Here is a 23,008-nt window from a genome sequence, read left to right on the forward strand (position 1 = left end):
TTCCTCCATCATGCTTAAATCAGCAGTAGGGAATGGAGGAGTAGGGATCATGAGTGGGTAGATGGGAATTGTGGTTTGCATGGACATTACGGGCTGAAGGGCCTGTCTGCTGTACTGTTTTTGTTCTATGCTCTGTAGAGAGGGTGCCAAACATTTTTACATGAAATATAGAACAGTACACCACTGGAACAGACCCTTTCGCCCATAGCGTCTGTGATGAACACTCCTGTGAAAGGACAAGTGACGTTTGTATTTGTTAAACAGTTTACTAATGTATGCTTGTTATTTCCTTCCCCCTCAGATAATGAAAATCAAGCCCCACCACGGGGAAAATTTAAGCCTGATGCACTTTGTCCAGCACAGTAAATGTATCTGCAGGTGAGACATCGATTGATTGGCTGCGACGAGCAGGAGAGGCGGGAACTGTGGAAGGGGTTATGTCGCACCGATGACACAAGTCCAACACCCAGTGGGGAAATCTCTTCTCCGGAGGCCAGTCATTCATATCCTGGAGGGAACAGCTGACACAAACTGTGCTGGGGAACATCTTTACAGCAACCCCCTCGACCCCACCCCTGTATGCACAGTCCCAGGAAAAGAATAGCCTGTGACATGCTGAACCCCAGTCCGAGGGAAAAGGATAATCTGGGACACACTGTACCCCAGTCCCAGGGGAAAGGATAGTCTGGGACACACTGTACCCCAGTCCGAGGGGAAAGGATAGTCTGGGACACACTGTACCCCAGTCCGAGGGAAAAGGATAGTCTGGGACACACTGTACCCCAGTCCGAGGGGAAAGGATAGTCTGGTACACATTGTACTCCAGTCCGAGGGAAAGGGATAGTCTGGGACACACTGTACCCCAGTCCCAGGGGAAAGGATAGTCTGTGACACACTGTACCCCAGTCCCAAAGGAAAGGATAGTCTGTGACACACTGTACCCCAGTCCCAGGGGAAAGGATGGTCTGGGACACACTGTACCCCAGTCCGAGGGGAAAGGATAGTCTGTGACACACTGTACCCCAGTCTGAGGGGAAAGGATAGTCTGTGACACACTGTACCCCAGTCCCAGGGGAAAGGATAGTCTGGGACACACTGTACCCCAGTCCGAGGGGAAAGGATAGTCTGGGACACACTGTACCCCAGTCCGAGGGAAAAGGATAGTCTGGGACACACTGTACCCCAGTCCGAGGGGAAAGGATAGTCTGGTACACATTGTACTCCAGTCCGAGGGAAAGGGATAGTCTGGGACACACTGTACCCCAGTCCCAGGGGAAAGGATAGTCTGTGACACACTGTACCCCAGTCCCAAAGGAAAGGATAGTCTGTGACACACTGTACCCCAGTCCCAGGGGAAAGGATGGTCTGGGACACACTGTACCCCAGTCTGAGGGGAAAGGATAGTCTGTGACACACTGTACCCCAGTCCCAGGGGAAAGGATGGTATGGGACACACTGTACCCCAGTCTGAGGGGAAAGGATAGTCTGTGACACACTGTACCCCAGTCCCAGGGGAAAGGATGGTCTGGGACACACTGTACCCCAGTCCCAGGGGAAAGGATGGTCTGTGACACACTGTACCCCAGTCCCAGGGGAAAGGATAGTCTGTGACACACTGTACCCCAGTCCTAGGGGAAAGGATGGTCTGTGACACACTGTACCCCAGTCTGAGGGGAAAGGATAGTCTGTGACACACTGTACCCCAGTCCCAGGGGAAAGGATAGTCTGTGACACACTGTACCCCAGTCCGAGGGGAAAGGATAGTCTGGGACACACTGTACCCCAGTCCCAGGGGAAAGGATAGTCTGTGACACACTGTACCCCAGTCCCAGGGGAAAGGATGGTCTGTGACACACTGTACCCCAGTCCCAGGGAAAGGGATAGTCTGTGACACACTGTACCCCAGTCCCAGGGGAAAGGATGGTCTGGGACACACTGTACCCCAGTCTGAGGGGAAAGGATAGTCTGTGACACACTGTACCCCAGTCCCAGGGGAAAGGATAGTCTGTGACACACTGTACCCCAGTCCCAGGGGAAAGGATAGTCTGTGACACACTGTACCCCAGTCTGAGGGGAAAGGATAGTCTGTGACACACTGTACCCCAGTCCCAGGGGAAAGGATGGTCTGTGACACACTGTACCCCAGTCCGAGCGGAAAGGATAGTCTGTGACACACTGTACCCCAGTCCCAGGGGAAAGGATAGTCTGTGACACACTGTACCCCAGTCCCAGGGGAAAGGATGGTCTGGGACACACTGTACCCCAGTCTGAGGGGAAAGGATAGTCTGTGACACACTGTACCCCAGTCCCAGGGGAAAGGATGGTATGGGACACACTGTACCCCAGTCTGAGGGGAAAGGATAGTCTGTGACACACTGTACCCCAGTCCCAGGGGAAAGGATAGTCTGTGACACACTGTACCCCAGTCTGAGGGGAAAGGATAGTCTGTGACACACTGTACCCCAGTCCCAGGGGAAAGGATGGTATGGGACACACTGTACCCCAGTCCGAGGGGAAAGGATAGTCTGTGACACACTGTACCCCAGTCTGAGGGGAAAGGATAGTCTGTGACACACTGTACCCCAGTCCCAGGGGAAAGGATGGTCTGGGACACACTGTACCCCAGTCCGAGGGGAAAGGATAGTCTATGACACACTGTACCCCAGTCCGAGGGGAAAGGATAGTCTGTGACACACTGTACCCCAGTCCGAGGGGAAAGGATAGTCTGTGACACACTGTACCCCAGTCCGAGGGGAAAGGATGGTCTGTGACACACTGTACCCCAGTCCGAGGGGAAAGGATAGTCTGTGACACACTGTACCCCAGTCCCAGGGGAAAGGATGGTCTGTGACACACTGTACCCCAGTCCGAGGGGAAAGGATGGTCTGTGACACACTGTACCCCAGTCCCAGGGGAAAGGATAGTCTGTGACACACTGTACCCCAGTCCCAGGGGAAAGGATGGTCTGTGACACACTGTACCCCAGTCCGAGGGGAAAGGATGGTCTGTGACACACTGTACCCCAGTCTGAGGGGAAAGGATGGTCTGTGACACACTGTACCCCAGTCCCAGGGGAAAGGATAGTCTGTGACACACTGTACCCCAGTCCCAGGGGAAAGGATGGTCTGTGACACACTGTACCCCAGTCCCAGGGGAAAGGATGGTCTGTGACACACTGTACCCCAGTCTGAGGGGAAAGGATAGTCTGTGACACACTGTACCCCAGTCCCAGGGGAAAGGATAGTCTGTGACACACTGTACCCCAGTCCCAGGGGAAAGGATGGTCTGTGACACACTGTACCCCAGTCCCAGGGGAAAGGATAGTCTGTGACACACTGTACCCCAGTCCCAGGGGAAAGGATAGTCTGTGACACACTGTACCCCAGTCCCAGGGGAAAGGATGGTCTGTGACACACTGTACCCCAGTCCCAGGGGAAAGGATAGTCTGTGACACACTGTACCCCAGTCCCAGGGGAAAGGATGGTCTGTGACACACTGTACCCCAGTCTGAGGGGAAAGGATAGTCTGTGACACACTGTACCCCAGTCCCAGGGGAAAGGATGGTCTGGGACACACTGTACCCCAGTCCGAGGGGAAAGGATAGTCTGTGACACACTGTACCCCAGTCCCAGGGGAAAGGATGGTCTGGGACACACTGTAGCTGTGTAAAAGCAGGAGTTTATAATTTATTGTTCATTTGCCTTACAGACCAAAGAAAGAAGGTGAAGAGACACAAAAAAGGTAAGAAATGCCTCAATGCTGAAATAATCTGATAGTTAAAAGCAAAAGAAAAACAAAACAAAATGAATCATTGAGTCCCTGCTTTGCGTGCTTTTGATGCCTCATAGTTGGAGAGTGTAGAATCATGATTCATGGGCAACAGTATCCCCACCAATCTAGTCCCTGCAAATTCACAGAGCGGTGACATCAACCAACCATGGGCTGGAACACCCACACTCTCCACTAGTATCACCACAAGTGGCGAGACGGACTTTCTGCCTATCTCCCCCGCAGTGCAACTGGTGGACAACCCTTCTGCCGTCCAGATTGGAAAGCACTGTTGCATGGTTGTTGCAATGAAATTGATCAGCCCTGAAAGTACCCCCTCAATTATTTCCCACTCTCTCAACGTATTCATCCTGGGCAAAGGATTGGAGATGCAACAAGGCTAGCTTTCCCAAGCAAAGGTTTCAATTGGACAATTGGGTCTGGTGTGTCATTAGTGACACACAAGGTGCAGTTGAAGTCACGTGGTGAAAGTGTTGGCAGTAGAGGCACTTTGCTGTGCTTCATATGCAGTTGTGAAGATATGGTGCCCTCCACTGTGTTGTTCAACCTTGCTGTAGGATGGCGGAGGGAGCTGGTAACTAGTGCATTGGTTGGAGGTTGAGGGATGCAGAGTACAACACAGCCAGCTTCTTCACAGCAAGGTTCCATACTCAGAATGACAGGGAAGTCAAGGGATTTGGTCTTTCAGTGCTAATTGAGCACAAACTCCCCCACCCCTCTGTAGGAGAACCCTGGCTCTTGCTGGAACAGCGGGCAGCTAGCAGGGATGTTTGATACTCACCTGTCAGAGGGGGCAGGGGCCTCCCAGTTCAACATCCCAACCACTAACCCCCCCTGCCCCGCACCATCCTCAAGAACAGCATCTCCAAGCAGGAATGTCACCAGAAAGCCCCACGCTAAACTGTTCTCTTTTCACAGCAAGCGGAAACGAGGGAAAGGCAAGGGTCAGACTCGGAGGAAAAAGAAGTGCAGAGTGACAGAGTGCAGGCCGTATGTCAGATTACACTGTCTCTTGACTGAGCTTCCCTCTGCCTGGAGCTGAATAATTCCCTCTTGGGCTGAACTATCTAATTTCGAGGGGAATAATCAGAAGGCTACTTGTGATGGGGAGGACAGGCAGAAGCCTGTCTGCATGGAAATTTAATGCACCCTCGGTAATTCATTGGTCTTGGCTTTTGCAGGAACTAGGACTGTGAGGCTTGGTGGTGGCTAGAGGGGGAGGGAGAGAGGAGGCAAGGTTGCAATGATTCCTGCTTATGGTGACACACAAGGCTGGCTCCTACAACCAACTAGTACTAATCAGCTGCTGGCCAATCATCTTTGCATTTTGGTATTGCTAACTAACAGCAAGCGCGCGTTGCAGCTCATTCTGCGGGTCGATCACCAACCTGTTCGCCCTCCGCAGTTCCCCACCCCGACATTTTAGTGGTCACACTGGAGGTGTCACCATAGCAACCACTGCCTATGCCCACTGAGTATGCCTCAGCCTTGCAGTTCCACTTGTGCCACACAGACAGCCGTCTTAAGTCAGTGCTGAAGTTCCCAGAGGAGGGTGCTCTTCCTGGCTGAAGAGTTGGAACCAGGGGGGTCACAACCTCAGAAGAAGGAGGTCAGCCCCTTTATCCTGGCAAGAGCAAAACTCTCTTCACCCAGCGGGTGGTGAAGTCTTTGGAATTGTCTACCCCAGAGGAATGTTGAGCTCACCCGTTAGCTTCCTAGATACTCAGAGGACTGGAGGTGAAAGTACTGTGACATGGCCAATCAGCCATGGTCTTCACAAATGGCAGAACCGCTTGAAAGACTATGAGATATAGGAGCAGAATTAGGCCATTTGGCCCATTGAGTCTGCTCCACCATTTCATCGTGGCTGATCCATTTTCCCTCTCAGCCCCAGTCTCCTGCCTTCTTCCATATCCCTTCATGCCCTGACTAGTAATGAATTCAGAGGGGACTGAAGGGAAGGATGCGCTAGCCCTGGATCAGGCCTAGAGGAAGTTACTCGAATGATCAGTGTTTGATGCCTTGGGCCTGTATTCGGTGGGGGAGGAGGGAGTCTCATTGACACACATCAGATTTTGAAAGGCCTAGATAAAATAGATGTGGAGAGGATGTTTCTATCAGGAGGAGAGTCTAGGACCTGAGGGCACGGCTTCAGAATAAAGGGATGTTCCTTTAGAACTGAAATATGGAGGAATTTCTTTAGCCAGACGGTTGTAGATCTGTGGAATTCATTCCACAGATGGACTGTGGAGGCCAAGTCTTTGGGTATATTTAAGGCAGAGATTGATAGGTTCCTGATTAGTTAGGGGTGAAGGGTTAAGGGGAGAAGGCAGGAGAATGAGGTTGAAAAATATCAGTCATGTGTCACTGAAGAAGATGTTTACATTATGCTTGTTACTCTAGGACTTACTAAAGAACTTTACAGGCATTTAGTTAATTCCTGAAAAGGGGCTGGGTGATGTGCACTAGCTTCTCATTCTCATGTTCCTGAAGACAATAAAATAAGCTACTTATTTTCTTTCTTCCCCTCTTTAACGTGATCTGTCTGGGTGGAGGATGCTTTGCTTCCACCCTGGAGGTGTGAGCTCTGTGGAGGCTCGACAAGCTTGGCCTCAGAGGGGGGCGATGCTTCCCTGAAGGGCAGCTGAGTAGGGGAAGTGGAGTTCTTTGGCTATCCAGCATTATGCTGCTGAATTGCTACAAGATCAGCAACAGTTTTGCCCATGTTGGAGCACTTGTCCAATTGCAGTGGTTTAATTCTGGAACGATGTAGGCCCTGAGTAAGCTTTTCCTAGGCTGGATTTTGACACTTGATTTGAAGATAGCTCTAGCGTAAAGATCCCTCTGAAGTTTGGCAAAGTGTTCACATTGTGTCAGCCAAGCAGTCCATCTAAAATCCGTTTCCTGGCTGTTTTTGAGTGGGTGTTTTTCTGTGCGTAAAACAGTGGCCCAGAAAATTAGAAATGGATGATTCTGTCCAAATGTCAAAGAACATCCAAGCATATGGATATTCTTTGCCTCATGACTTCACTAACCAACAGAAGCTTTCAAAACTACTCAGTCTGGAGTCACGTGGTGGCCTCAATGTGCGATTTTGCTTTGTTTTTGCTGCATTGAATTGCCAAATCAAATTGGCACCAAAATTTTCTCTGACCAGCATTTGCATCCACACATTTTATTTTTATTTTGACATGCCAAAATCCAACCAGGAATGTAGTAATGGATTTGGAAGAGGCAGAGAGATCTGTTCCTCCTTACCGTCTAATCATGACTGACCCATGATCTCCCTTCCCTCATACCATGTGATAGCCCTCACCCAGGCAATGTATAAACAGGAAGTCCAACAATCCCATTCTCTGAGTTTTGATGCCACTAGAAAAGTGGGAATTAAGTACAATAGTTCCAATACCATTCCTCAGTTCCTCTCTGAATTTACCAGGATAAGCTTTTAGTTTCTGAATATTGCCTGGCTCTAGTTTATTAGTACCACAGACCCCAACACACCTGCTGTAGAATTCCGTGCGTCATATGTACTTAGATTCAATCTTGGATCATTGCTGATTGAATCCCAAGCTCCAAGGCTGATCATCTACTGACACAATCACAGACAGACACCACTCCCTTGGTCGCAGGCAATTGGTTGAAATCATGCTTTGGGTAATAATTTGATCTTCACTGTGTGGGCGCGGTGATAATGTCGGAGCTTTGAACCCTGGTTCCCTTTGGCTGTTTCTAATGCAGTTGGCTCATGCGGTGGGGAGAGGCTTCTTCTCTGAGGTCTCCCGGCCCCTTAGTCTCAACCTTCCAGCTCTCTCCCTTCCCTCTCAGCCCTCTTTGGCATGGGGTGAGCTGGGCTTTGAGATTCACACATGACTGGCTGATTAATTTCATCACCACTCCCCACCACCTCTCATAGCTAAGACCCAGCACCCTACCAATCTATCTCTCACTACAAAAGCCAGCTGGGAGATGTGAACATTTATGGCTTGTAAGACTGGGCATTTCAGAGAATGTGCTTACTGATCTATAGTGTCTTCAGGGTAATTACCACCAGTTCGGGTAATCTCGTAGAGCAGCATTAACGCAGCACTTTGTGCTTTGCGTACGAACCCCGTTCATTGTTAGCCGGAGAGCAGTTTGTTGGTGTTAATGTGATTGGAAAGCCCCTCCGTTCCCTTACCCCTCACCCCTCCTTCTGCAAGTCCGATGGCTGCCAGAGAAGTGTGCAGGGCTTGTGGTAGGGAGGGTGGGAGTGCGGGGAGTGAAAAAAAGAGAGGGGCAAAATGAGGGGTAAAGAGAAAGGAACAAAGGAAGCTGGGAGTGAGGAGAGTAAATCAGAGCGAGAGGCAAAATGTAACGTAGAAAGGGAACGATTGAGAGAGAGAAAGACAGGGAAAATAAAATAATTCAAAGTGCAGAGTACTTTAAATGTGATAAACAGACGCTAATGTGCAGTTATGGAGGAAATCAGCGTAAGAAGGGGCTGTTTCCAGGCACAATCACTCTCTCTCTTTCCGTCGAGCACCCCTCCTCTCGCCACTGCAAACTTGCGCTGGGCTGTTGGGCAAACTCCTTGATTGTCAATTTGCATGTCTAAATGTTTCTTTGCTGACGTGCCCTAGATTTAGAGATGTTTTCTGTTACCTTTTTGCAGTCACTGTGAGCCTTGCTCAGAGAAGAGAAAGCACTTGTTTGTACAGGATCCAGAGACCTGTAAATGTTCCTGTAAATTCACACATTTACGTTGCAAGTCAAGGGGTCTTGAGTTAAATGAACGAAGTTGCAGGTTCGTCAGATAAAAGCTCGCTTCATGCTTAACTTCTGTTTTTGTTTGACTTTTGACGTCTGTGCTGTGTGCTTTGTTACTGTCGGTTTCATTGTGGGTTGCATGATGATTTATTACATACCCATTTACTCTCTGGGCCTTTACCCTCCCTGATGTCCAATTCCTCAACTAAAGTAAAAGGCTCCAAAAGGTAGGGGGTCACTGGTTGGTGCCTAGGTCAGCTGTCGGCATTGGTCAGAGGTCAGGGAGAAGTTAGGGGGTCGCTGGCTGCCAGCATCACTCTGAGGTCGGCAGTCACTACCCACTGCTAGAGCAGCATGGTTGGGAGGTCAGGGTCACCACCCATATAGACAATGGTCAGAGGTCAGGGGTCACCAGCACTGGTCAGAGGTCAGGATGTCAAGGGGTCACCACCCATCAAGCACAGGTTAGAGGTCACCAGTACTGGTCAGGGGCCAGAGTAAACAGGGTTCACTAGCCACTGCTACTAGTGAGATAAGGAACAAGGAGAGAGCTGAGATCGTGCATTAAGCTCTATGGTTTGCTTTGATATGGATTAAAATTTACTCTTAATGAACAAGAACACCAAAAATATACTGCAAGAAAGTTCTTTCCACACCCAGTTACCAGTAGAAATACTGAGCAAGCCTGTGAACCCTCGCTTGCCCAGGTACCAGCCCTAATCCACTCAAATAGAGTGGATGTTATCTTCCTCGGTGGTACCAGATGGTCAGAGTGGTACAGCACAGAAACAGGCACATTAGGACTGTAAACTTCTGTTTCTGTCAAAATGCCTCTTTATGCATCTTATTCCTTGGGCAAACACATTACAGGTGTCAATCACTGGAGAGCCCCAATTCCACCACCCCTCCCAAATGATCACACCTCCCCCCCGATGAGATAAATGGCTGGGGTGATCACACACTTTGGCTCAGTTTGCTTCAGGAGGTTTATCTGTTGACTTTGGTAAGCCAAGTTGTGCCAGAGGAGAGGTGTGTGCGAGATTGTGATCCCAAGACACCTCCACCTCCCCAGCACTTCAGCTTCAAGCAGTCACACTGCCCAACGTCAGTAGGTTGAGTAAAAAATGGGTGTGTAATAAATATCACATCAGTGAAACATGTAAATCTCTTGACCGAGGATGAGTTTCCCTTAGGGAAAAGTCATCTTCCTTTGTTGAAACAGAAACCCATATAATAAGAAACAATGGTCTTATTTTGGTGTGAATTGTATTTCTGCATGGCATTGTTAATATTGTTGCCTTTCCAATGCATTTCATTCAGATGGCATTCTGTGGTAGATAGCCAGTGCTCTTTATGCTATCAGCTGGGCAGTGTTTAACCTAGCCCGTATTATCTCCTCTCCCCCACCTTCACTTTCTCCTACCGTGCATGATAACAAAAGAGACTAACATTAACAGTCAACATAAAGAGATGCATGCTCTTAGTTAATGCATACCCAACAGTAAAACTTTACTTTAACAGACGGAACCTGAGAGTTATAGAGAGACGCAGAACAGGCCCTTCGAGCCATTGAGTCTGTGCTGAACATCAATCACCCGTTTATATCAGTCTCATTCTTTTCACCTTCCCATCCAGTGCCCCACGTATTCTACCACTTGCCTACACAACAGGGGCAATTAAGCAGCCAACCTGTACGTCTTTGGGATGGGGGAGCAAACTGGAACACCTGGGGGCAGCCTGCGCAGTCAGAGTGCAGTGAGTCATGGAACCATAAATATGTGTTTAAATATGGTTTAAGAGACCCCAAATGTGCCCTTGCTTCCCCACTCATTCTTCCCACAGCTGAGTGTTACACAGGGGTGAAGTTGGTGTCTGGTGTTGGTTCTCTGAAGCATCTTCCTCATTAAAGGGGCTCAGGAATTTGCAGAATGCCCCGCTGCCAGGCATTCAAAACATTCTTAACCCCTCCCCGCAAAAAACACTTTTTGTGTTTAGCATTTCATGTGGACAAGATGGCAGAAGGGAATAAATTAGAGGGATGAGTGCTGTGTTAAATGATCAAATAAAGTTAGGAAATCAATTTAGCTGCTTATTTCTGTATGATAGTGCAGCAGTGGTGATGTCACTGGCCGAGCAGTGAGACTTCTGTTAATCTACAGACAGGAGTTCAAATCCCACCAAAGCAGTTGGAGAATTAAATAATTCAAGGAATTAAATAATATAGGAATTAAAAAAGAACATAAGTAACAGAAACCCCAAAAGTAGTAGCATTCCCACTGTTATTATGTAGCCTGGCCATGATGTATGTCTTTTGTCAGGGTCACTAGATATCCACATTCTGTCATCTTATGTGTTGCATGATCTGAAGGTGCCCCTGACAAAGTGCCCCACTGTGTGAGACTTGGCGTGATTAAGGCATTGGTTAGGTCAGTTATTGGTGATACAGAGACTTGCGTTTCCTTCCTGTTGCTGGCCATGCAGTGTCTTCTCATGAAGTCAGGCCTCTTGTTGACCGGTTTGTCTCTGTGACTACAAACGTATCTCTGACAGCCAACTTCTAGCCTTCATCCCTCTTCCCACAATCCTTTCCTTTTCAAGATCTCTCTCCCTTATTCTGTTTCACTTCCTCATCCAGTTGGTACTGGACCCCACTTCAATGGCAACCTTAGGAAAATTCAGATGGTCCCCACTTGAGCAGAGAAACCCCATACCTTCTCTCCCCCTTCACTCCCTTTCCTAAACCAGCTGGGTAGTGTGCGATTCTGACAAATCAATGAGGGGTTGGAGAGTGAGGGTCTCTGCTGTTCAACTGGAGAAGTTAAATGAGAGGTCTTAAGGGAGGATCTGGACACAGGTTACCCTGAATTACCTTCAGCTGTCACACCTAAACCACAGCGTTGCTAACAGGGCTATTCAGCCCCAGGAATGGAGTCTAGCCTTTCTTCCTGTGCACACGTACAATTTCACTGTTGAACGGATACAACCTAACCTGGCCCCTTGTCACTCCACAGGAGTGTCAGACTGGTAGGGACAGCCACCTGTCCAATACCCCGCCGGTTGACGGGCAGCTTGGTGTGGCTTCTGAGCACCTGACTTCCTGCCAGGGCTCGTCGACGTGCCAATGCTCTTGGTACCATGTGAGTGAAATGGTGCAGTGTTCCGTTTTCTAATGGAGCCACTGCCTCACCACCCCGTTCCTCAGCTGCCTGAGCAAAGTCTGCACATCCTCCCTGGGTGCTCCAGTTTCCTCCTACATTCCACAGGCGTGCAGGTCAGTGGGCTAATTGGCAACTGTGAATGGCCCCTAGTGTGTGGGTGAGGGGTAAATCTGGGGGGGGGGTGCAGTTGATTGGGATGTTGGGAAAATAAAATGGGATTGGTGTAAATAGGAGATCAGTGGTCAGCATGGAATCATCAGGCTGAAGGGCCTGGTTCTGTACGGTGTGACTGTCCAATAGGCACAGAGCGGGTGAGGGGTCTAAAACCTCTTATCGATCCAGGGACAGGAAGCCACTAGGCACAGTACCTAATTAAACCCCACACCTCTGCATCCTTATCCTCTCCTCCTGATCCCAGTCCAAGATAGCAAGCAGCAGCATTGGTATATATACCTTTATTTAAGTCTGAGCACAGCCACCATTACGATACTACATCCTATGAAAGAGCTTGGTGAATTTTCTACTGCTTTTTAAGTGTGTGCACCTGTTAATCAGTTGCTCATCTGCCCTTCATTTTGTGTAACCAGTTAATTATAACTAGTCTCCTGTTGAATTATTGCCGATAACACCCATTTAACTTCTCTTCAATGGTAACGTGTGCAACACTCTCCAAAGTGCCAGTTCTCACCTCCTCTCTGTCTGCCCAGCTTCCCTCTTTGCCTCGTTGGGCAGGTGGACACTACGAGCCTTCATTATTGGCTGAGCTTCAGGTACATGATCTTAATGAGAGAGTAGAGACTTCCTGGTTAAAGTTTATTCTGTTGGGATGTTGGGTGCCAATGACAAGCCAACAATTATACACCTCCCTTATTACAATCACAACTACGTTAGTGTCAACTGAGTGGCTAGCTGGACCATTGTACTGGGCATCTAAGCGGCCACTATATCAGCTGGTCTGGAGTCACATGTCAGTCAAATTGAGAAAAGGATGTTTGAATTCTGTAACTGAAGCTCACTGTTGAACCTTTACAGTGACCCTGTAGTTTAACACTCACTGTTACGAAGACTAGTTCCTCATCCCTCCTAGATTTGTTCATTTCTGGATCATGGGCTGGAAGAACGGTGATGAGAAAGGGTAGGTTGGATGGTGTTGGGTTGGGAAACAAGATAGGCCCTGTCCCAGTTGGTGGTTGGAAGTGGGGTGAAAGGAACCATTTGGTCCAGATCCTGGGAAAGGGTTAATCCGGGTAGGAGTTGTGCTGAGGTCTGGTTATTGGAGGAAGAGGAGAGCAAATTGTGCCTAGTTCTTGAGTAGTGACAATGTACAGATGAGGTGAAAAGGGATGGGCACTTTGTTCTACCAACTAGTGGGGGGTGGAGGATCCTTCTTTGGGGCTTGGATCTTGGATGTCACAGACTAGTGACTTCCACCATTACGTAGTTGGGTATCTCTCTTCTCCACCCATTGGAAATCCTCCCATTCATTCCCTTGCATCTTCCATGATCAGGGGAGACTGACAAACGCCGTTCTGTGGGTAGCCCTGTGCTGAGCTCGGACCTTTATATAGGGTCCTCTTTCTTGGTGAGAATCCTTCCTCACTCTCAGAATAAATTGTTATGACAAAGAAGAAGAGAAACACCTTTGGAATTCTCAACTCTGGGATTAAGGAAACTTGTTCATTCCAAACATGGATCAATAGATACTCAGAAAATCAAAGGATTTAGGGATAGTGTAGGAAAGTAGTGCTGAGAGAGATTTACCATGATCTCGATGGATACTGGACTAAAAGGCCTATACTCTTGGTCATTATGGTCGAGTGGTTTATTCCTTGTGTTCTTCTATCTGGGCCTAATATAGTTCTAAATCTGTAAACTTGCCCTGAAGAGAAATTTTGCCACCCTTCATAGGCATTTGAAGATGGGGAGGGTAGAGTTATCCCTACTTTACCCTCACCACAGACCTTCTTGAGAGTTCAGGTATTGGGGATCTAGAGAAACTTAATCTAGAGATTGTTGGTCCTTGCACATGCTGGGCCCGAGTCAGTATGGTGCACCGGATGCACATTCCTGCACAGGTCTCCAGGAATCTGCCTACTTCAGGCCTCAGCAAGCCAGGAGAATGTGGTGCACGATGCCATCTGTCGATCGAACAGGGGCTCAGTGAGTGAGAGAAGAGGAGAGCACCAAGATCTAACGGCCAGTGGACTGTCTTGATACTAAGGTTAGAGCTTGAAGGTGAGAGAAAGGGTGTGAACTTAGCTACTGTTGGAAACAAAGGAGGCAAATGTCTTTTAGCTGGTAATAGAATGCCTCAGATATAGCTCCACAGTCTGTGTTTGTTCCTGGGTTGAAAGACAACTAAACTATGGAATTGCTCACTGCTTTGGAGCACCTTTGGGCCATAGGTGTGCTATCCAGTCTTCCATCGGGGTGAGTGTAATTACTCTACAAGCAACATCCAATGCCATCATAATGTTAGCATCCTGGAGGTCATCATCTTAGCTGGAACCGTCATACAAATATTGAGACAAGAGTAGATTGGAGGACAGGTAACTTGTGTTCACTGCCTCACCACCTAACATCCCCAAGGCTTTTCCACATTCACAAGGCACAAGTCAATAACCTGACTGAATGCCTTCTTGGGTGAGGCCTTCTCCAACAACTCTCCGGAAGCTGAACACCATCCAAGACACAGCAACTGCTTGGCTGGCACCACATCCACCACCATTAAAGAATAAAAATTAATCTCCTCCACCACCGCCCTACAGCGGATGCAGGGTGAACCATCTACAAAATACATTGAACTCACTCACCCAGGCAGCTCCAACAGCACCTCCAAAATCTACCAGGAAGGTCAAGGGCAGCAGGTGCAATGGGAGTACCACCAGTTTCAGCTTCCCCTCCAATTCCCACACCACTTTGACTTGGAAATCCATCACGGTTCATTTACCGTCACTGGAATTCCCTTCCCAACAGTACCATGTGAGTACCTTCACCAGGAAGACCACTGTGGTTCAGGAAGGCATCTCGCCTCCACCTTCACAATCTTTGCTTGTGACGCTCATGTTTTTTCGAAAAAAACTCAAGGAACAAGAATTGGCAAGGCTTAAATTTGAAGAACTTCTCTCCTTCTAATTGCCTACCTTGAAGTCCAAAGCTCAAAGAGCTCAAAAACCTAGCCAATGTTGCATGGTGAAGTGGCTGAGTCCTCCAACTGGAAGAAAAAAGTGCTTCCAACCTCACAATGCAGCACTCCCCTCCCCCACAGACATCTCCAGGACCACCAGCCTAACACTGGTGGCTGTAAGCTTATCCTTACAGTCGGCATTCTCTTTCCTCCCCTGCACAGGGACGTTAATGAAGTAAATCGCCCTGCTTTGGTGAATTGAATTACACAAGGGGACCTTTGCTCCTCTGTTATTTAAGTCCGCCCTATAACACTCTAGGAATGCCTGCACATTCCTTTGCTGTGTTTTATTAGCTCTTTGATAACTGTAGCAGGTACCAGTGACAAGGTTTTACATTAAAAGGAATACTGCAATCACATGACCTGACCTGGAAAAACTTCATTAGCAGTGTTAATGGAAGCCAGGCTTGCTTTTGTTTGACCTGAAGTCAATCATTAACTTTACCTTGTGAAATACTTGATGTCAACCTCTCTGCCAGAGTCAGGAACTATCTAGAAACATGGAACTAACAAGGTGACAGGGAGAGGTGGCTGAGGAAAGAGAGGAAGGGAGATGAAGGCTAGGTGTAGGGAGAGGGAGGATGAGGAAAGGATGGAGAATTGGAGGATCTATGCCCATGAGGGGCATAGGTAAGGTGAATGCACATGGTCGTTTTTCCCAAGGCTGGGGAATCAAGACACAGAGGGAAGAGATTTAATAGGAATCTGAGGGGCAGCTTCTTCTCCCAGAGGGTGATCCTTGTATGGTATGATCTACCAGAAGAAATGGTTTAGGCAAGTACATTAAAAACAATTAATTGTTATTTGGACAGGTACATGGATAGGAAAAGTTTAGAGGGATATGGGCCAAACTCCAGCAAATGAGACTAGCTTAGATGGGAATTACCATCAGCATGGACCAGTTGACTCTATCAGGTCTTTTGTAGGATGGGGTCAGCTATGTGGTTGAGAACCAGTCACTGTTAAACAGTGCCCTATCTATTGAGCTTCCCTACATCTCTGTTCAAGCCTTTGGATGGTTTGCAGATGGTTGAAGAATCGGTTATTTGGGGTTTAACCTTTTGGAGATCATGAATATGCTTCAGTTGTGCTGAGCTCAGGGCAGCAAAGGGTGAAGTCCAGCAGCAATTTTTATCATTGTGACTGGAGAAGGCTTGAAAAGAGAAGTCTTCCTTGTCTGCACTGGAGGCAATGGGCACCACTGCTGAATGCTTTCCTCAAAGAATATATTCACACTAGATGGCCACAGGGTTTCCCAGTTTCTGGTTGTACCCACCTTTGGTTGCCATTTGGGAATCAACCACAGCCCAACAGATTGTCCAGTCTTTTATCAGCCCCTCCCCTTACTATGGTAGGAGCTGAGTGTCCTACATGGTCGAAGAGTGGAGTATGTCATTGCCGCTTCTCTACCGTAGCCAAGCATGCTAGAATACAAGAGGGGCACTTGCTTTTCTGTCCGGTCTTGTCCCCGTCTGTGCCCACAGAAACAGAGGCTGGGGCACCTTTAGCTTTGATCTCCCTGATCGCGAGAGGGATCTGATCATCTGATGTGACGATTGGGGCCCTAATGGCAAAGTGCCACCGATACTGGGAGTCTGAGATAAAATCAGAGAACACACCCCACCTCTGTAGAGATAAAGGCCAATGCTCAACCTGCAAGGTGTCCTCATTTACCTTCAAGCCTCAATGTCCTTCCATGTTCCTGTTCAAAGGGAGCAAAGGTGGTCCCAGTCATTTCAGCGCACTCCTCATTTAAAGGAAGCTGCAGTGTGGCTGCTGCTTGAGTTAATATGTGGCTCAGTGAGCTGCTGCCTCACAAACCCCAGCGACCTAGGTTCAGTCCTGACCTCGGGCACAGTCGATATGGAATTTGCACATTCTTCCTACGACCATATCCCAAAGACATGCAGCTTGGTAGGTTAGTGAGCCACTGCAAATTACCCCTAGTGTATAAAGAATCTCAGGGGAGTTTATGGTACATAATAAGTTGGAAGTGTACAGTGAAATATGGAGAGGGAGAATGGGACTGATAGGCTTGTTGTCAGGTATCCAATGGGATCCCTCTCTATCACTGAGATTTCAAATCTCACCATAGTAACTGAAGAATTAGATAGTCATGAACTTAAGAAGTTTAAAAGCTGTAACCTTTTACTAAAACTTTTTTTTATAACTCTTCCCTTTGACATCCAACACAACCCTAATCCTGATGAGTTCAACCTATCTGGTTCTTGCAGATCCTGCCCTTTAGCTGATGGCAACACTGGCTGCTTTAACTGCTTGGCTAAGTGTGAAGTGTAACCCTCCGGTCTGGCCGGCGATGTTAGTCTAGGGGAAGACAGTCTCTGGCCTCGCCAAAATTGTGAAATCTTGTTTGTGTGGATGCTGTGTGATGTGTTCCCCTGTTACAAATCAGTACCACAAAATATCAGACAGTACACCATATGCAATTAAATGATTGAGCTTTATAATTCTTAATTTGACTATAGGTTAGTAAAGAAAAAAGGCCCATTTTAATGTAACAGTCTAATGTGCACATTGGAGCTCATGGTTTTCCTGTCCGTTAGTTCTCCATCGATTTCCTCCGAGCGTCGTCAACTCCCAGATCAATTCCAAGTCCACTCCATCCTGCAGTCTACAACCTCTCCATTCTGGCATCTTCTCTCTCCAACTTCCACCGAACAAAAGACCTCAAACAACTCACTCTCAGGTGCACAAGAATAAAGCACTCCCTTCATTGGATGGCAGAACATTCCAAAGCCCCCGTTATCTCTAGTCATAGCCCAAATACTGCTGCTACAGAACAACCATCACATTAGCAGTGAGACCTTTTCCAGGGCGTTACAAAAGCAATAATAATTCTTCTTGGTAATGGTGACCAAGTGATTATTGGATTGTTGTAAACCATCACTGTGTTCATTTATATCCCTTAAAGGATGAGATGGGTGATAAAATACAGAAACAAGCCCTAAAGTCCATCATGTCCATGCCGAATACTGTGGCCTTCTATACTAATCCCATTTAGACCATAAGACATAGGAGCAGAATTTGGCCACTTGGCCCATCGAGTCTGCTCCACCGTTTCATCTTGGCTGACTTATTGTCCCTCTCAACCCTATTCTCCTGCCTTTTCACTTTAACCTTTGATGCTCTGATTAACCAAGAACCGGTCGACCTCTGCTTTAAATATTCTCAATGAGCTAGCCCCCTTAGATGTCTGTGGCAGTGAATTCCAAAGATTCACTACTCTCTGGCTGAAGAAATTCCTTCTCATTTCTGTTCTAAAGGAACATACTTCTTTACTGAGGCTATGCCTTCTGGTCCTAGACTCACCCACTGAAGGAGACACATTCTCCACACCCAATCCTTGTAGGCCTTTCAATACTTGATATGTTTCAATGAGATTTCCGCTCCCCCCGCCCCCAACCGTTCTTCTAAACTCTGGCGAATACAAGCCCAGGGCCTTCAAGTGTTCCTCATACATTAACCCTTTCATTCCCATAATTATTTTCGTGAACCTCCTCTGGACCCCCTCAAATGCCAGCACATCTTTTCTTAGAAAAGGGATCCAAAATTGCTTGCAATACTCCAAATGCAGTCTGACCAATGCCTTAGAAAGCCTCAGCATTCTCGTCCTGCTCTTATATGGAATGAATGATAACATTGCCTTTAGTTTCCTCACCATTGACTCAACCTGCAAGATAACCTTTAGTGAATCCTATACAAGGACTCCCGAGTCCCATTGCACCTCTGATTTTTTTGAATTTTCTCCCTGGTTAGAAAGTGATCTATGTCTTTATTCCTTATACTGAAATGCAATTTTGCTCTCTCACAGTCTCAATACACACTGCAGAGACTTGTATACCAAATGCCCCACCCTCAGCCCTATCACTCTGCCAATTGAGTTTAAACCCTGCCAAACAGCTCTAGCAAACCTCCGCAAGGATATTGGTCCCCCTCAAGTTCAGGTGGTAACCCATTCTTATTGTACAGATCGTACCTTCCCCAGAGGGGATACCAATGATCTGGAATTCTGAAACATTGCCCCTCAGCCACTCATTCATCTGTACCATCATCCTATTCCTGCCCTAACTATCATGTGGCACTGGGAGTAATCCAGAGATCACTGCCTTGGAGGTCCTGTTCTTCAGCCTTTTCCTAACTCCCTATGCTCACTGCGCAGGACCTTTCTACCTATGCATTCGTGCCAATGTGCACCGTGACCTCTTGGTTGCTCACCCTCCCTCTTGAGAATCTTCTGATGCCACTCAGAGACATCCTGGACCCTAGCACCTGGGAGGCAATTGACCACCCTGGCTACAGAATCTCCTGTCCATCTCCCTGACTATCAAATCTCTTACCACTATTGCTCTGCCTGAATATACCTTTCACTGCTGCACCTCAGAGTGCCACTGGCCTGGCTGTTGATGCTGTTCCCTGATAGGTTATCTGCCCCCATTCCCCCCAACAGTTACCAAAGGGAATACTTGTTGCTGAGGGGATTGGCCACAGGAGAACCCTGCGCGTACTGCATACTCCCCTTCTTTCTCCTGGTGGTCACCCATCTACTATCTGAAGCCTGCACTCTGGGGGTGACCAGCCCAGTAAAAGCCTCACCTGTGAGGTTTTCAGCCTCTTGGATGGCAGGTATTCTCATGTCATTTAAATAGTACCTAAATGAGCACTTGAATCTCCAAGGCATGGGCCAAGTGCTGGTGAATTGGATTTGTGGTTGCCCTGGACACAATGGGCTGAAGAGCCTTTTCTCACATTGTATGATTTGAGAACTCTTTAAAGAGGTAGACAACAGTTCTAATGACATTGTCCCTCTAACCCTTGTCCTCTCTTTCTCTCTCTCCCTTCCGCCCATTCTAGGTGTGAAAAACCCAGGAGATGAGCAAAGTCTGACATGAAAAGCAACTTTCATCAGAGACTGTAACCATTATCATTTTTTTCTGAAAAAAACATCCAGTTTTTTTTCGTTGAACAAGAAAACATAAATATGAAGACTAGAAGCACAGCACTTTGAATTTGATTGATATTACTTCTGGAAGACATTTGAAACAACAAGAGTCAATCCGAGACCTACAGCAAGTTGTGCGTGACTATTATTAATGAAAGGGTTAGTATTATTCAGGATACATGCTGCTAAAATGTTGGAAAAAGTACTTGGAAGACCATTGGGGAAGTAATGAATTCCTGGTTCAGTTTATTGGGTCACTTTTTTAAAAATTAATGACATTATATATATATATGAAATATAGAACTATATATATAAGACACAAGCCTTGCGAAAGACTTCCGTAAAATTGGAGAGATTAAATATATATTATGTATTAAATTACGGACTCATTGAAGCTTCGCATCAAGGACCCAAGATTTTCCAGAGAATGGATGGAGATATTTGTGTTCGAGGATTTGGAATGAGATGGGGCAGAGGGAGGGTTTGGTGATTGAGGTCATAACACACTGCAAGATTTTATTTGCGAAAAGGAAACGACCGCTGGAGTATGTCATCCAGTGCAGACAGCAGCCTTGGCTGCCTGCTTGTGTCAAGGGAGCCCGGACATTCAAAGGGTAAGGGCCTGTGTGACCTGCTGGTCCAGCATCTCTGGGAGGAAGATTTGCCAGCCAGGAGGTCAAATCTTGTCGCTAAGGAACTGTCACTGAAGCAGTAAATCAGGGCCACTGGAGACAGTCAGAAGTGTTTTTTGGTGGTGTGTTGTACACAGAAATAGAAAGAAAGAGAGGAAACTGGAGTACTACCAGCCAACAGAGGCAATCAGGCCTGTGGAGGGAGCATGTGTGGCCAACCTCGCAGGCTTGAGACACATCCTATAAGGACAAGGCAAGTGTGGAATAATTTGCTGCTGGCGTGGCCTAGCCAGGTCATTTTGACGTGGGTACCCCCAAAGTCACCTCTGGCCAAACTGCTGCTCTTGGATGTGACTCCACACACACACAAACACACACACACAACCCCATAAAAGCAGGAAATGGCCAGGTTCCCCTCTCCTGTGGTCAGTTATGCCGTCGCTCGGTGGTGAGGCTGGTATGTAAAACAGTGAATGGGGGAAGGGGTCTGGCTATGCAACACCATTCCTCTACCCCCAGTCACTGAACTAATCCTGGCAGAGCCTTGCTTGGTTAACCAGCTTGTCACTTAAGCTGGGATCCCAAGAGTAACAGGGCAATGTTGGATTAGCTCACTGGTAACATCACAATTCAATGTCGCAGAGAGAGGGGGGATGAAAACCCGTTCTACCAGTCTGCCCCTGAGCCAAAACCCTGCCAGAGCAAGGGAGTGATCCTATCTGGGAAAGCTCGTGCACCCATGTAGTTGAGTCAATGGTTTGGGAAAGGGTGGGCACACAGTTACTATCTATCAGCAGTGAAGAGCAGGTGGACCCTGAACCTGAACTCAGCTGAACCCGCAACAGGGAACTTGTCACCAACTACTACCTTGTGTGTACTGGGAAAGCCCTGGGGGAGAGGAAACAAATAGAGAATCGGTGAAAGTGACTCATGTAAATGTGATGAATTCTTCAAAGCAAGCAGCTGTTAACCTTGTGAAGCAACGTTAATGTACCTGCGGATGTTGTGAAGTTGCCGTAGCAATTATTGTTCCTTGTCCTTTCGGCTATCTTTGAACTCCCACTTGCAATGTTATCATTACGAGACCACCTCGCCTTGCCCGCCTCAGACCTCAGACCACCCCTATTTCTGACATGTGTGTATGTGTGTGTGTATATATATATATATATATATAATATATATTATTTTTCTTTTCTCCCTCTCTCTCTCTTTTCTTTTCTCCCACGCCTTTTCTCCTCGCTCTATACACCTCCCCCTTCACATTCGCTCACTTTTTCTCTTGCATTCTTTCTCCTGTTTTCTCTACCTCTCATTCCCATTCTCTCTCTCTTTCTCTTTCTTTCTAACATTCCCCTCTTTCTCTCTCACTTTCTATCGCTCACTCTCTGACTCTCATGACGTCTCTTAGCTCCCACTTACAACTGAGGCGGTCATGGCCAACACCCACTGCCTAAGCAGAGGTAGCAGAGCACGCTGCCCATGATTCATCCCCCACCCAATGCACACCCCCACTCCCTCACCATCCCCTTCCTTGGCAAGTGCATTCCTTGACACACATCACAGACACACACCGTAGTCCAGTTCCTTTGAAGCATCCAAAGTAATTCCTTTGTTGACTGGAAAAGTTTGGACCTTGGCAACAGGCTCCACATTTCCACATCACTCAAATCATTGGGAAATGCAGGACAGGGTGCATCAACTAAACCCCATTCTCCCCCATCCACCAATCTTCCTTGTAACTTCCTTCTTGGTATTTGGCCATTCATGCAGGCTCTGTTCCATGGGGCTGGGCAAGTGCATTCCATCTCCCTGGTTGGCCTTGCCTGGATAAGTTACTCCCCTTCCAAGGCACCTTCTGCTCATCCTTCCAAAAGCCATCTCATTGGGCAAGCAAATAAAGAAAATGACCTGCTGTGTATTTTGTGTAGAACTGAGAACAATTAGGATTGTTCTCGAATATTCTGTCTGTTAAATATTAAAAGAAAGAACATGAAAGAAAAATCCACACAATTGATTCTTTGCATAATGTTTATAGTCACATTTTTAGTATATTTTTTTTGTCACTGAAATATATTTATTGGTGCTACTGTTCTTATCCATAATTATTAAAAAATACTGTTAAAATATTAACAACATTATTTTGGTCTAGATAATTATTCTGTAGCATCATATATTTATTTTTGAACTAAATATAAATGTTTTTTTATTAAAAATGTTAATTGTAATCTGTTTTCTTCTAATCATATTTTTTATGTGTTATTGGGGGGGTGAAGAGCCAAGAGGAGGGGGAGTGTTTTTGGAGGGCATCTAGGGTCAGTGAATTGGGGGTGTGGGGAGGAAAGACATGTATGTGTTGGCACTTTTACTGCCTGGTTTGGGTCCTGTTTAATGGGCCTGCCTTTCTCAGGAGAGATGCTGCTTCTAATCTACATAAGAACATAAAAAATCGGAGCAGGAGTAGGCCATCAGGCCCATCCAGTCTGCTCCACCATTCATGGCTGATCTGGCCATGGACTCTTCTCCACCTACCTGC

At 47.3% G+C, this 23,008-nt stretch overlaps 1 protein-coding gene across 11 annotated transcripts in view; it reads left to right on the forward strand.

Moving 5' to 3' along the window:
- Positions 1-22,700, forward strand: part of vegfab (vascular endothelial growth factor Ab) — a 45,339-nt gene extending 22,639 nt beyond the window's left edge. For 8 of the 11 annotated variants that reach the window (XM_072247846.1, XM_072247854.1, XM_072247839.1 and 5 more), the window contains 5 exons: positions 302-378; positions 3,709-3,741; positions 4,708-4,779; positions 8,444-8,575; positions 19,756-22,700. In XM_072247846.1, coding sequence (XP_072103947.1) covers positions 302-378; positions 3,709-3,741; positions 4,708-4,779; positions 8,444-8,575; positions 19,756-19,777 — 336 coding nt within the window. In that variant the 3' untranslated portion in view covers positions 19,778-22,700. The remainder of the gene's footprint in view (positions 1-301; positions 379-3,708; positions 3,742-4,707; positions 4,780-8,443; positions 8,576-19,755) is intronic. The other 3 variants (XM_072247895.1, XM_072247878.1, XM_072247904.1) reach the window with 3 other exon arrangements.
- The last annotated feature ends 308 nt before the right edge of the window (positions 22,701-23,008 follow it).

This window comes from Mobula birostris, chromosome 2 (assembly GCF_030028105.1).
Source record: "Mobula birostris isolate sMobBir1 chromosome 2, sMobBir1.hap1, whole genome shotgun sequence".
Lineage (NCBI taxonomy): Eukaryota > Metazoa > Chordata > Chondrichthyes > Myliobatiformes > Myliobatidae > Mobula > Mobula birostris.